This window comes from Morone saxatilis, unplaced genomic scaffold (assembly GCF_004916995.1).
Source record: "Morone saxatilis isolate NCDOM2014 unplaced genomic scaffold, NCSU_SB_2.0 Contig16, whole genome shotgun sequence".
Lineage (NCBI taxonomy): Eukaryota > Metazoa > Chordata > Actinopteri > Moronidae > Morone > Morone saxatilis.
The window spans coordinates 11,498,200-11,510,584 of NW_023339718.1; the positions used below are offsets into that span (position 1 = coordinate 11,498,200).

The 12,385-nt window shown below is 42.2% G+C and overlaps 2 protein-coding genes across 2 annotated transcripts in view; both read left to right on the forward strand.

Annotated features, from left to right (window-relative positions):
* The window catches only part of LOC118326207 (glutamate receptor ionotropic, delta-2-like), a 13,907-nt gene extending 7,803 nt beyond the window's left edge, over nucleotides 1-6,104 (forward strand). The window contains exon 2 of the mRNA XM_035659158.1: nucleotides 2,917-6,104. Coding sequence (XP_035515051.1) covers nucleotides 2,917-3,375 — 459 coding nt within the window. The 3' untranslated portion in view covers nucleotides 3,376-6,104. The remainder of the gene's footprint in view (nucleotides 1-2,916) is intronic.
* A 3,869-nt stretch (nucleotides 6,105-9,973) lies between these two features.
* Nucleotides 9,974-11,349, forward strand: atoh1a (atonal bHLH transcription factor 1a). The gene is made up of 2 exons (XM_035659039.1): nucleotides 9,974-10,244; nucleotides 10,517-11,349. The coding sequence occupies exons 1-2, from the start codon at nucleotides 9,974-9,976 to the stop codon at nucleotides 11,347-11,349; spliced, it is 1,104 nt and encodes a 367-aa protein (XP_035514932.1).
* The last annotated feature ends 1,036 nt before the right edge of the window (nucleotides 11,350-12,385 follow it).

Consider the following 12,385-nt stretch of genomic DNA (forward strand, 5'->3'; position numbering starts at 1 on the left):
CTCTCTCTCCCTCCTCCTCTCCCTTTTGCTCACACACATAACCACGCGCACGTCACACACCCACACCAGATGCAGGCAGATGGCCCATCTGCCAGGCAAGCTGCTGATCCATGCCCTCACAGCCCCAACGAGCACCCTCTTGCGCTGGGCGGTCAGACCCAGAACCAGACCCCCAACACCGCCAACACCACTGCCCCCTCCGCCACCCATTACCAGCCCCCAGCATGCTGCGACATTCCCTGCGCCTTGATTGTGCAGCACTCCTACGAACCCACCAACCCCTCCGAGCTCGCCCCCAAAATGAGAATGACCACCTTTACCACCTCACCTCCTACCCCAAGGTTATACATACAATAGAGGATAAAAATAAATCATTGGTTAGTAATGCTTGGAGACAGATGCTATTTCAAATGCCATGATATATGAATGATAACGTAAGAAGAGAAATTATGGACACCAGTGAGGAGGGTTTAAACTTTGGTGTTCACAGAATAGCAAAGCTCTCTGCTGGAAGCAAATGTACCTCTTTCAAAAACGTTTATATACCTGGCATGTTGCCAGTTTACTATGTGTGCAATGATGCCTTTCTGCCGTTAGAGGGTGCTGTCTCTACATCTAGAGACAACTAGAGCATCATCTTTGACCAGACAATCAAAGTAACATGCTCTGTAAAGTTATATATGCAGGTAAAATCCTGCAAATTTTTGTATATTACAAAAAACATTTTTGTCTGAACTTGGCTTTGTTGTCCAAAATAAGGCCTTTGCATTAGTCAGTAGATTATGCAAAGTCTAATATTAGAGATGTATATTTAAATTCATTTCAGACTTTTAGATGTATGATCATTTTGGGGATTCAGTGTTGACTTCTCTTCTTTAATGTTACAGTAGTAACAGAGGAAAACATTACACCCCCCTTTACAGTAAAGTCATGCATTCAGGTCCTGCCATCTTCCACGTTTCCTTGCCTCAGTCCCTTTCGGTCACTCCTGGTAGTTACCTGTTAGTCTCCTTTCACAGACAGCAGACTGACCATTTGTGATTCACTCTTCTCTTTCACTTCCCGTCATTTCTTTGATACCAACTGTACCCTTCCGATACCCCCTCCTTCAAACGTTTAGTGTGTGTATGATAGTGTCACAACAGACACTAGCGCCCCCTCGTCCTCTCCTTCCTCCCACTGTCCCTTCCTTAGATGGCAACCAGGGGGCACCACTGTTGGCCCCCTCTCTCCGTGAGCTACATACAGTAGGTCCAGAGCCCCCAGACACGAAGGACACGGTCAGTAACTCTGTCTTTACCCCCAGTGATGTGACCCACTTCCTCACAAAACCCTGTTTGACTTTACCCAAACAATATTTAAATATAAGTGTAAAACACCCAAATGAGACACCTAAAATGATGTGACACCCCACACGTCCCACTTCCTCTGAGACTCTTACCTTCCATGAAGCTAGAGAAGCACATTGCCACGTTTGTGTAGCCGGTGCCAAAAATAAAAAAGTTCCAACACCTTTCACCCAAGCCTTCTCCTCTCTATATCTGCACCTCATTCATTGCAAACTCAGCTCCCTCGCACCACTGCCCACCTTTCCTTATTCAGTAAAAGCATGAAACACCTCTCACTGACTGTTACCATCCTTTAGACTATGTGGATAAGTTATTTATATGTGAATATAATAATAAGTTTCATTTAACTTATACTGTAAGTTAAGTTAAAGTTTAAGTTAATGTATGTGCATTGTCTTTAGGTGGAATTGTTAAGATTGTTAAGGCTGTTAAACATTGTTTGATAGAAGTTAAAATCATCTACATTCTATGATGCAGTCTATGAATAAGCCATAAGAGCTGCAGCGATGAATTGTATGTGGCCTGGAAAAAATTCACTTGAAAATGAGATGTCAATCTCAATGTGAATTTTTTGGCATGATGGCCAGAATGCAATATGGGTAAAATTGTTATTTTTATATTCATATTTATATTATTATTATATAGACAATAGACCTAGTACCCTGGAATCACAGAGCACACAGCATGATGGCGGTGTGTTTCTGTGTGTATTCCAGATTATCTGCACTCCCTTAAAGACCTTGTAGAAGTGTGTGTATGTTTCTCTCTTTCAATATCCTGACCACAGCTCAGAGTGTGCTTCTCTATCCTTCCCTCCATTTTTTCCCTCCTCTCTTTTTGCTCTCCCTGCTTCCTGTCACATCCATGTTTCCCTGTGACCATCAAACATTTATTTATATTACTTTTATTTTGTGTCACTCCCACTCTCATTTCAACACTTAACTATTGCAATTACCTCAACTTACATTTTATTTTTAATTGTGCCAAAACCTTTGTTTGGCCACGTGCACGTCATCTTGGCCTCATCATTTCATCGCCTGCGTTGTACAAAAACCCTTTTCTTGCTTTCACTATTATTCTTACACTCCATTTATACTGGTCGGATGGATGACATCATTATTTCTGAATACAAATCTACCCCATCCTTGTCCACTCCCTTTTTTTTCAAAATATATCTTCTCTGCACGAACTCTCCTCTGTTTCCTTTGCTGTTCTCTCCATTTACTCCTCTATTTGCACTACCCTCACTGCTTTTCTCCCCACCTCCTTTCTCTCCTTTCCTTCCTTTATCCAACTTTCCTTGATTTTCCTTCTCACCATCTCCCTCCTTCTACTTCCTCATCCTGTCCAACTGGTCCCTTCTCTTTTTACCCTTCTCCCATCCTTAAATACCATCATCTTTATCCTATCCTATCCCATTCCTTCTCATATTTCCTTTCCAATGTCTTCCTTCCCACCTCACATTTTTTCCCCTTCCCTTCCCATTAACCTCTCTTCCCTTCTACCATTTACCATCACCACTTCCTCTTCTCCGTCCTACTCCTTCCCTGCCCTTCACCACCTGCAGGACGATAAGGAGATCGACCTGGAGCACCTACACCGCCGGGTTAACAGCTTGTGCACCGAGGATGAAAGCCCCCACAAGCAGTTCTCCACCTCTTCCGTCGATTTAACTCCCCTTGACATGGATGCACTGCCCGCCGCACGCCAGGCACTCGAGCAGATCAGTGATTTCCGCAACACCCACATCACCACAACCACCTTCATCCCCGAGCAGATCCAGACCCTTAGCCGCAGCCTCTCTGCCAAAGCCGCAGCTGGATTTTCCGCTGGTTTCGGTAGCGGTGGCGGGGGCGTCCTCCAGGACCACCGGACTGGCGGGGTGGGCCCTTTTAGGCAGAGGGCCCCCAACGGTGGCTTCTTCCGCAGCCCCATTAAAACAATGTCCTCCATCCCGTACCAGCCCACAGGTCCAGGACCCAACTTTGGATATGGCAATGATCCAGACAGGGGCACCTCTATATGAGGAGTTGTTACAGATATGGTTGGTTCAGGAGGAGGAGGAGGAGGAGATAGAGCAGAGGGAGGAAGCAAGGTGGTTAGGGTCGGTCATGGGATGGGAGAACAAATACATTATGGCTTAGCTAAAAAGTCAGAAGATAGAGATCCATGTACATAGGAATCTTTATGTTTTCAGTTTCTGCTTGGGTGTTTCCATGGGTGTCCATTTTCTATGTGGAGAAGACGAAAGAGGTGGAGGTCTGTTGGGGTTACTTATCCCCCTACAAACCCTAATGGTAAGGTGCTAAAAGGGAAGGGGTCGGGGGGGGCTTGAATCTTTGCTTTATTGTTGTTGTTCTTGTGATTGTTGGGGGATTATTTTTGGGGATATGTGTGAAAGGGGATCTCTTTTTATTGTTTCTGTTTTATGATATGAGGACTGCCTCATAAAATGGAGATCTGCTGAAATGACCTGACTATTATTATCTAAACCCCACCTCGGATGGTTTAGTTTATACTACTCCAACCACAGGAAACACGTCTATATTCCTGTGAGCTCCAGGGCTGCCATTGGTGGATGGCTGATGGTGTCTTTAGCCATTAAACAACTCCAAGGGGCTCACACTACTAAGCAATTATGGGGCAGTTATTTTATGAAGGCATATATTACAATAGTTTTGTGTGTAGCCCTGGGAATACATACGGAAGCCCCTTGTAGTTTTGAAAAGGCCCCATCTGAGTGGATATTGGAAGATTCCACTTCTCCAGTTTTACTCTGCCTTTTCACCATGTGGGAGTCCATTCTGAGTTTTCTCTTCTCTGGTATTGTTTCACCAATACCTGGGGTTCTAAATGTGTAATCATCTCCAAGATGGTGTCCACACGGTGGCCTGACTAGACCTAAGACTTTACAGCTGAACACATGCTGACACCATCATGGTGCATCGGTCTGGAAACTGCTGAAATGCCATGACAGTGCAACAATACGACACTGTAGAATCACCAGTTTGGTGTGTTGATCTTAAAACAATTTCTGCCATTTTGGTGCATCAGCCTGAAACTGTTTTCACCATTTTGATGCACATTAAAGACTCTTTGTCAATCCCACTGCACTGTACCAGTGCCCACAGACCTGTAAGTGATTGTATGTAGATCTGACTTTCTTTTCTCACCTGTACTGTGCTATCTGCTTTTCAAGTCAAGGTGAGATCCTCTAATCAGACTCTCAGAGGTATAGTAAAAAGGGATGATACAAAAAACGACTTAAAAAAAAAAAACATAAAAGACAAGCCGAAAGACTTCAAAAAGCTTATGCTTATTATATGTCTTTTATTGAATTTTGTTTTCGAAAAAAATAGATTTTAATGCGTGGAATGTGTTTTGGTCAGGAAGTACAAAAAATAACATTGTTCTGAGCTGTCTACTTGTTTTTTTCTCTCAGCAAACGTTGAAAAACTGCTAAATGAGTGCTGTAGTCTCTGGTTTTGCATCATTAAGTCATTCAAACTTTTACTTTTGATTTTTTTCCCTCTTTTTTTGCTTAATTTAGTGCTGCCATGACCCGGGTGTTTAAAAGATAAAAGCTCATTAAGGTCATGTCATGTTCGAGTTCATTAATCACTTCTTATCAGGTTCAACTGGTGAAATGGAGTTTATTTTGTGTTTGAGGAGAAGCCATTGCAACAGCATTTTCAGTACAGGCCTTATATGTCAACTAGTTAGCTGTACCCTCCCGACTCCCAGTCAAACCCAAAATATCACCGTGTACTGGAAACATTTTAGAGCAAATCAGTGGTTGTGCTTCAGGGTCATTGGAATGTCACAAAAAGTCAACGGCCATCGGAACCCAATGGCTGCCTTTTATGAGATGAGTCTGAAATATACTTCTATTTCACATCTGTAATGTTAAGGGTACTGTTTATATAACTTGTTTTTTTAAAGTGCCAATTAATTAAAAGGAGACCATTAAGGTGCATTTTGGGGTGGGGAAGGGGAATGGTACATTAAGAGCATTAAAGGAATATTTTGTGGATTAGAGGGCGGGGTGGTAAAATGGAACCAAATCTTTTTCACTAACACTGTATTAATAATTGATAATGTTAGTTGTTTAGAACAAGTTTTCAGTTTGTTATCTTTAAGAACTAAAACTGCAAAATGTTGTGCGTAGAGAACTCAGTCAAGCCACAGTGTTTTGAAGCAAGCATTCTTAGGCATTCTTTTCTTATATTAGGCTACAGTATGGCTATTGGATGACAAATAGGACACAGACATTTAAAAGGTTTTATTTAGTATAAATGAAAGAGACATTATAAAAATGTATATTTTACATGTTGATGCTATTTTTGTTTAACAAAAAGAAAAGAGTATATCATGATGAGCTTTAGTGTTGAGTTTAGCAGTCACATTACTGCATTTGGGTTTCCCTTGTTCTGCCAATGGTCAACATAAACACATAAACACAAACTCTGCTTTTCTCATGTCATCCTGAGTTCATTTTATTATTTGCTGGCTAAATAACAAAAAGTGGCAAGTTGATTAAAAAGAAAGCATGCACAAACTTGCTCTTGCGCTATCTGTTAACATTTTTAATTTCATACATAGAACTACAGGATTTACTTGATAATTTTCAAAAATTTATGATGTACAGTATTTAATATAGGCCTATTTTGTTGTATGTGTTGCATATTATTCAAAAACTGAACAAACTGGGGCCTCTGTTACAAGTGGCAAAGCTTTCTGTGTATAATTTGTCTAATAAACAGGTTTTCTACAGTGGGATGGTATTTGTTGTTTTTTGCTAATCTAGAGAACCACATATGAAAGGTGGTACATTTCAGAAATATGATGCAAATTATCTTATTTATCCACAATTTGGGAATAATTACTGTTCATGATTCTGGGTAATTTAGGGATCCAACCCTCAAAAATGTTTTCCCCCATGCAAAATGTATTTTGTCTTTTCTCTGTTCACTCCAAACATCTGTAAATTTCCTGAAAGATAAATGCACCTAACTAATGACCAACCAGTTTCACACTTGTGCAGCTTTAACACAGCACATGGCATTTTCTTTTGTGGCAAAATCATCTAAACAAAAATACTATGAAAAGCTCCTTTTCCAGGCAAAGTCTTCTTCTTCTCTCCTCAATGTTCTGTTTCAGTGTATTGGCCGGTCTCCTTGATTTCCACTAGAAATAGTTGCTAATTCTGTATAATTCACATCTTGCTGGTAAGTTGACCCAGATACTGGTAAGTTGTCATGCTTTTATCAAGACAGAGTGGTAATATGTATTCTCTCCCTCACTCTCTTTTTGGATTTTTAATTTTCAAAGAGCTAATTGATCCAGAACAAATACACAAGTACAATTGATTAATGCAGGCAGTGTGTGTCATTTCATAATGCATGAAAAAGTTTTTTTTTCATCCCTTGTCGTACTTGTAGCTGCACATTATTAATCCTAGTACATATATTGGGTAAACATAAATGCCAAAAATAATATTTATAAAGGGGTTTGGGTGATCTGACTTATTTTATGTGTGGAATAGATTTTAAGCTCAAGCATGAGCTAAGCTTTTGTGTCTTTCACTTCAAAGGCCTGTATACTGCTGTTAACAGCTGGATAGACACACTACTGAGGACAACTGCTGTCAAGTTCAATGGAGCACTACATTGTAGTTCTCCATTTTAACCAGAGAATGGCACTGTTTAGCTCCCCCAATTGTTAAAAATCTCTCCATCTCTTGTTCAGATTTGACTCAGTTTTGTGCTTTATAACAAGATGAATGGCAGACTTCAAATTATTGAAAATGATTGGAATAAATCTATCTATTTATTTTAATGATTGGTGATTTGAATTCCACTGGACACAATAAGTAACTGTTGTGTGTAAACTGTTTTTTTAGTAGTGAAGGAACTATCTAGAGCTTTTACCTCAGTAATGCAACAATTTAGAAATGCTCTATTATAAGTAAAAGTCATGCATTTAGAATTTTACATAAGTAGAAGTAGAGAAGTAGGAGCAACATGTACTTAAAGTATCAAAAAAAGTGTTATACTGTATTGGATTGGTACATTTTAATGCTTGACTTTAATATATGTCTATAAATCTATAACAATCCATCATCCTTTGTAAGATTATTATATATTTGGAATGTAAAATGTTGATATTCTCAGTCACTTGTCACTAATGATGGATGGAGTAAAAATGGAAACATTACTTATTGGTTATTTAACATTTGTGTGTGCAGTTACATCACTGTCTAAAACAAATTACACTTCAGTAACTTTTTATGATCTTGATTTCCAAATCCAAGTATCTGTGGCAAACCGAAAGTTTGCAGACAAGACTTAATTCCCTTGGTGTAAAACGTACAGGGCTTCGAAATAAATCAGAAACAACAGCCCATCGTGGACTGAGTGAATTTTGGAAAGTCTACAGTTAAGTTTTGCAAACCCCTCGCTCCAGTCTCGTGCCCGTCACGCCCCGGTCTCCCAGGAGATGAGAATGAGAAGCGGCAGCACGCAGACTCCTCTCCCGCACTGGAATGGGAGCCCCCACCCCATCTCTCCCTTGAGGAGCCCCCCAGGCGTGACCAATGGAACATAGAGTCTCCATTGTGGCTGCGACACTTTAATAATCGCCAGCTACAATATCCAACCTGTCGGTAGCTTCAGGAGCCCGGCCCGACCCGTTGGATGGGGGGCTTGTAGGTGGGAAGAGGGGGCGAACGCTCGGCGCCAGACCTCTAGCCCGCAAGACGTCCCCATGATGAATACATGAATAAAAAATAGAAAAGATTGATGTCGGGGTTATCTCTGAAATTATGGGATTTCTTCCCACAAATTGGGCTTTTCCCACAATTCCCATGCTCGCCTAGTTTTAAGGGGTTTGACTATTTCAGAATGTGGACCAAAACTCACATTTATAACCATTATTAACATTATAGTTTTCATGTCAGAGTTGATGTTTAATTAATAGGGTCTTAAATGTCGTTTTCCTGGGCCTGAATTTCATAACTTATTTAATGTTGCCGATATAAGAGGGACTTGTTAGGGATAGTAACAGGTAGGCTAACCTTGTAGCCCTTTGATCGCTGTGCCTCATACATTGGACTACTGTATTTAACACTAGCTGAGGCTGTGTGTCTTTCTTATCCTAAATCGACCGCTGCAATTAGGTTTAATAGCCAATTTCCACCCAGCAATCAGCCCATTGTTTATTTGCCAGCTTCGGCCTAAAGTTTGCATCTCAGTAAGCATGGTTGCTTTGATCAATAGACTGCAAGTGGTTCCCTAAATAGCTAGAATTTGTCCAAAGTTTAATTTTCCTGCCTGACGATGCAGACTCTTTTCTTCCCACTCCTGTTCACAGTTCTTCTTAAAATACCCGACGACGCAACGTGCAATTCCCCGTGAATATTAGAAATAAAATCAGTTGTATTATCGCAGCTTAAGTGCCCATCGGGTTCTCTCTCTCTGTGTGTGTGTGTGTGTGTGTGTGTGTGTGTGTGTGTACTTTCTCCCTATATGCTTCCAGTTGCAACCGCGCGCCACATACAGCTCACGTCAGTATGGAAAAAGTGTTGAGCGCGAGACCCCTGCTCATGTTTCCGTTCCCTTTTTACCGGCAGGGCGTTCCGAGAGCTGGATCAAAAGGTTTTAGACCCGCTACAAAAGAAAAATGGAAACTGGAGATGATCTTAGAATGAATGAATTGACAAAGAGCGCGCAATTATTTTTTTGTTGGCATCTTTTTTTCCAGATGACTTTTGGTCAAGTTTTAGGCCCAAAGTTTTTTGTTTTTTTGTCAGGTTTTTGGTCCTCAACTTTCTTAATTTCTACAACTTCTATCCTTCCATTTGTGTCACTGTTGGGTGATAAAAATGCAGTTATTTTCTGTATGGAGAAAAAAAATGGTTTATAGTGCTTGTGTTGAGATGAAGCCTCATACTTTAAGTTGTTCTGGGGGAAATTCTTGTCTTTTAGTAGTCCTCCCTAATATGTGATGCATCTTAATCTGTGCTGACTTGAACTTTGGAGCCATACAATGGGACACAAACTTAAATGCAGCCTTTACATCGAGGATAACAGTCGGGACAACGCAGCTTAGACAGTAGAAGATGGCAAATGAACCCTCCTCGGCTCCCTCTCTTTCCTTCCCCCTCCCTCTGTCATGCCTGAGGGACAGACACACGGACAGGTAGGAATTCTGTCCCAGCTGCGAACGTCTCGCGCCGTCCACGCTCCTTACCTAAAACCGTCACCTCCCCGTGCACGTGCGTCCTGTGGGAGGTTCCCCTTACCTCCCTTGCGTTAAACACTCCTCAAATTGTAACGTTATCATAAACAGTCCGGCTTCAGGGGGGCATAATCACCTCTCTCGGGCTTTACGGCGACTTCTCATTGGACGTCAACACGCGACCATCGCGAGGAGGGGGGCTCCCAGACGCGTGCCGCTTTTTAAACCGACGCCGCGCCTCGAGACACCAGAGAAGGAGTCCCGCACGCGACAGTCATATTCACACAGCGCGAGAGCAGAGCAGTGCGTGCCTCCAAGAACTTTTTTCTAATATTGTTAGTCGGTTTTAACTTTACCTTCCTATTGGAGATTTTTTTTTTGGAAACATGGATGTCCAAAGTGTGGAAGACTGGAGCAAGGGCGCACGAGAGGTGGCACTCCTCGACTCGAGGCAGAGGAGCCCCAGAGTGGTGGAGAGGGGAGGGGAGCGGCAGCTCGAGGAGTCCCGCTACGATCCTGGACTGACGCTCGTGGACAGCGGCAGTGACCCACGCGCCTGGCTGGCTCTGGTGCAGCCTTCTGGCACCTGCGCGGCACACGCCACTTCACCCGACTACCTGCTGCACTCGCCCTGCCCGAGCACCGGCTCCTTTCACGGTGAGAAACGCCGCTTAGACATTCGGCATTTTGGACAATATTTCAAAGCAACATCACCTGCAATGCAACAGGCAACTGGGATTTCTGCGGGCACTAAAGGTCTCAAATAGGCACAACTTTTCTTTACAGAGGAGTCCAAAGTTTAGTTTGTACAATTAAAACATTGTTATACGCTAATAACTAAAACAGTCACAAGAGCAGGTTATATGAATGTATTATTAGTTGTTGTCAAACTTGACCAGTTCAGTAAATGTTTTGTTTTCGTTTTTCAGAGAGTGGCTCCCCGGAGTCCTCGGGCCACCCCAGCCCTCCCAGCTACAGAAAAACTGCCAAGAACCCCTCCTCTTCTTCGCTCAAAGTCAGGGACCTGTGCCGTCTTAAAGGCGCGGTCACCGGGCCCGAGGAGGACGCATCCTCGAGACAGAGAGCCCCGTCCAGCAGACCTGCCAACGGGGTCCAGAAGCAGAGGCGCGTGGCCGCCAACGCGCGCGAGAGGAGGCGGATGCACGGCCTTAACCACGCGTTTGACGAGCTGCGCAGCGTCATCCCGGCGTTTGACAACGACAAGAAGCTCTCCAAATATGAAACTCTACAGATGGCGCAGATCTACATCAACGCTCTCGCTGATCTGCTGGAAGGCCCGGTGTCCTCCAACAACAGCAAAAACGACGTCGCAAACAGTACCAACAACTCGCCAAAGTGTGACGTTATGCTTTCACCCACCGTGAGCTTCGACGGGGCAAAGGACAGGGCTTCCCCGTCCCCGACGACCTGTAGGACAGCAGGGGCTGTGTCCGTCTCAGGTAGCAGCTTACCTGTGCACATCAGCGGGATGCCCTTCCGCTCCTCCTTCGACGACGCTTCATTTTCCGCCATGGTTGAAGAAGCGATGTGTTCGCCCTCTCCTGCGTCCTCCACTCGGGCAGTCACGTCGCTCGCACCGGTCGGAGGTGGGAGGAAGGAGTCTCCCCGGAGCGACGGAGAGTTTTCCCCGCACTCCCACTTTAGTGACTCGGATGAAATAGCGATGGAGCTCCACTCAAGTGAAGAAGACGACCTTACAGAACTCAAGCTTCGCCACCGTCACCACACAGTTTCCTTCTGAATGATTCAAAATAAAAGTAACAGACTCTATTAAAGGTTCACTATAGCCTACAACAACAAAAAAAAATGTCCGTAAATCGTGTCAATCATACAGTCTATCTGTTGCTAACAAAACGCATTTTAAGAGGATAGAAATTTTTGCTTCTTCAAAAAAAGTCCTGTTCGATTTTTAACAATAATTCTATTTTATCAACTTGTTACATAGTCTAAAGATTATTTTTATGTGAGATAGGCCTAATTCGGTTTTGCCAATAGATGTATAGCCTATAATTTCCAGTTTCCATGGAGACGTGGCTGGAAGACCCCTCTGCCATGTCGCGCGCAGCACTGCCATGGGTATCTCCCACGTCACTCCGACCAAAAAGCTGTCTTCCACAAAATCATAACTTTATGGATAATTACTTATATTTGATAATGTAAAAAAAAAACACAATTTTTTTGTAGCTATAATATGATTTTTGGTTGTGATTTATGTTTTTATTTGTTAATTTGTATGTATAATGTATTTTGTTTTGCAACTTCAAAAGTTCATGATGTGCACTTTAAAATTATACGAGCCAGAGGCTTGAGAAATGCGACTTTTGTTTTCAAACCAATAAACAATATTGTTTTGCTTTGTTTGCTAGTGTAGTGCTGCCAATTCCATACAAATAGCCTATTTAATGTAGCCATCATTGCTGCCTTCTTTTGTATTTTCTTTTGTATCTTCAGATGAACTTGTGTGTCTTTTGCTTTCACTGGATGAGATTAATTGACATGTATTTATTACTGATATTTTTCATTTGATTTGCTTTTTATAACTCCATAGGTAAATTTGCTGAAAAAAAGCTATCATTATGCCATTTATTGTTATGTTAATTTGATTTTGGGAATAAAAAAGCAAACGAAAATATAATGTTTCTTTGTCTCTCTTGTTTCCCCGCACCTTACTTAGATAATTGCAATGAACTCTTTTGATCAACCGTTGTTTTTTAAATAAAATGTGACTGTAGCCTACACCTTAATATTTTCCCCTACATAATAATAATAAGAAGAAG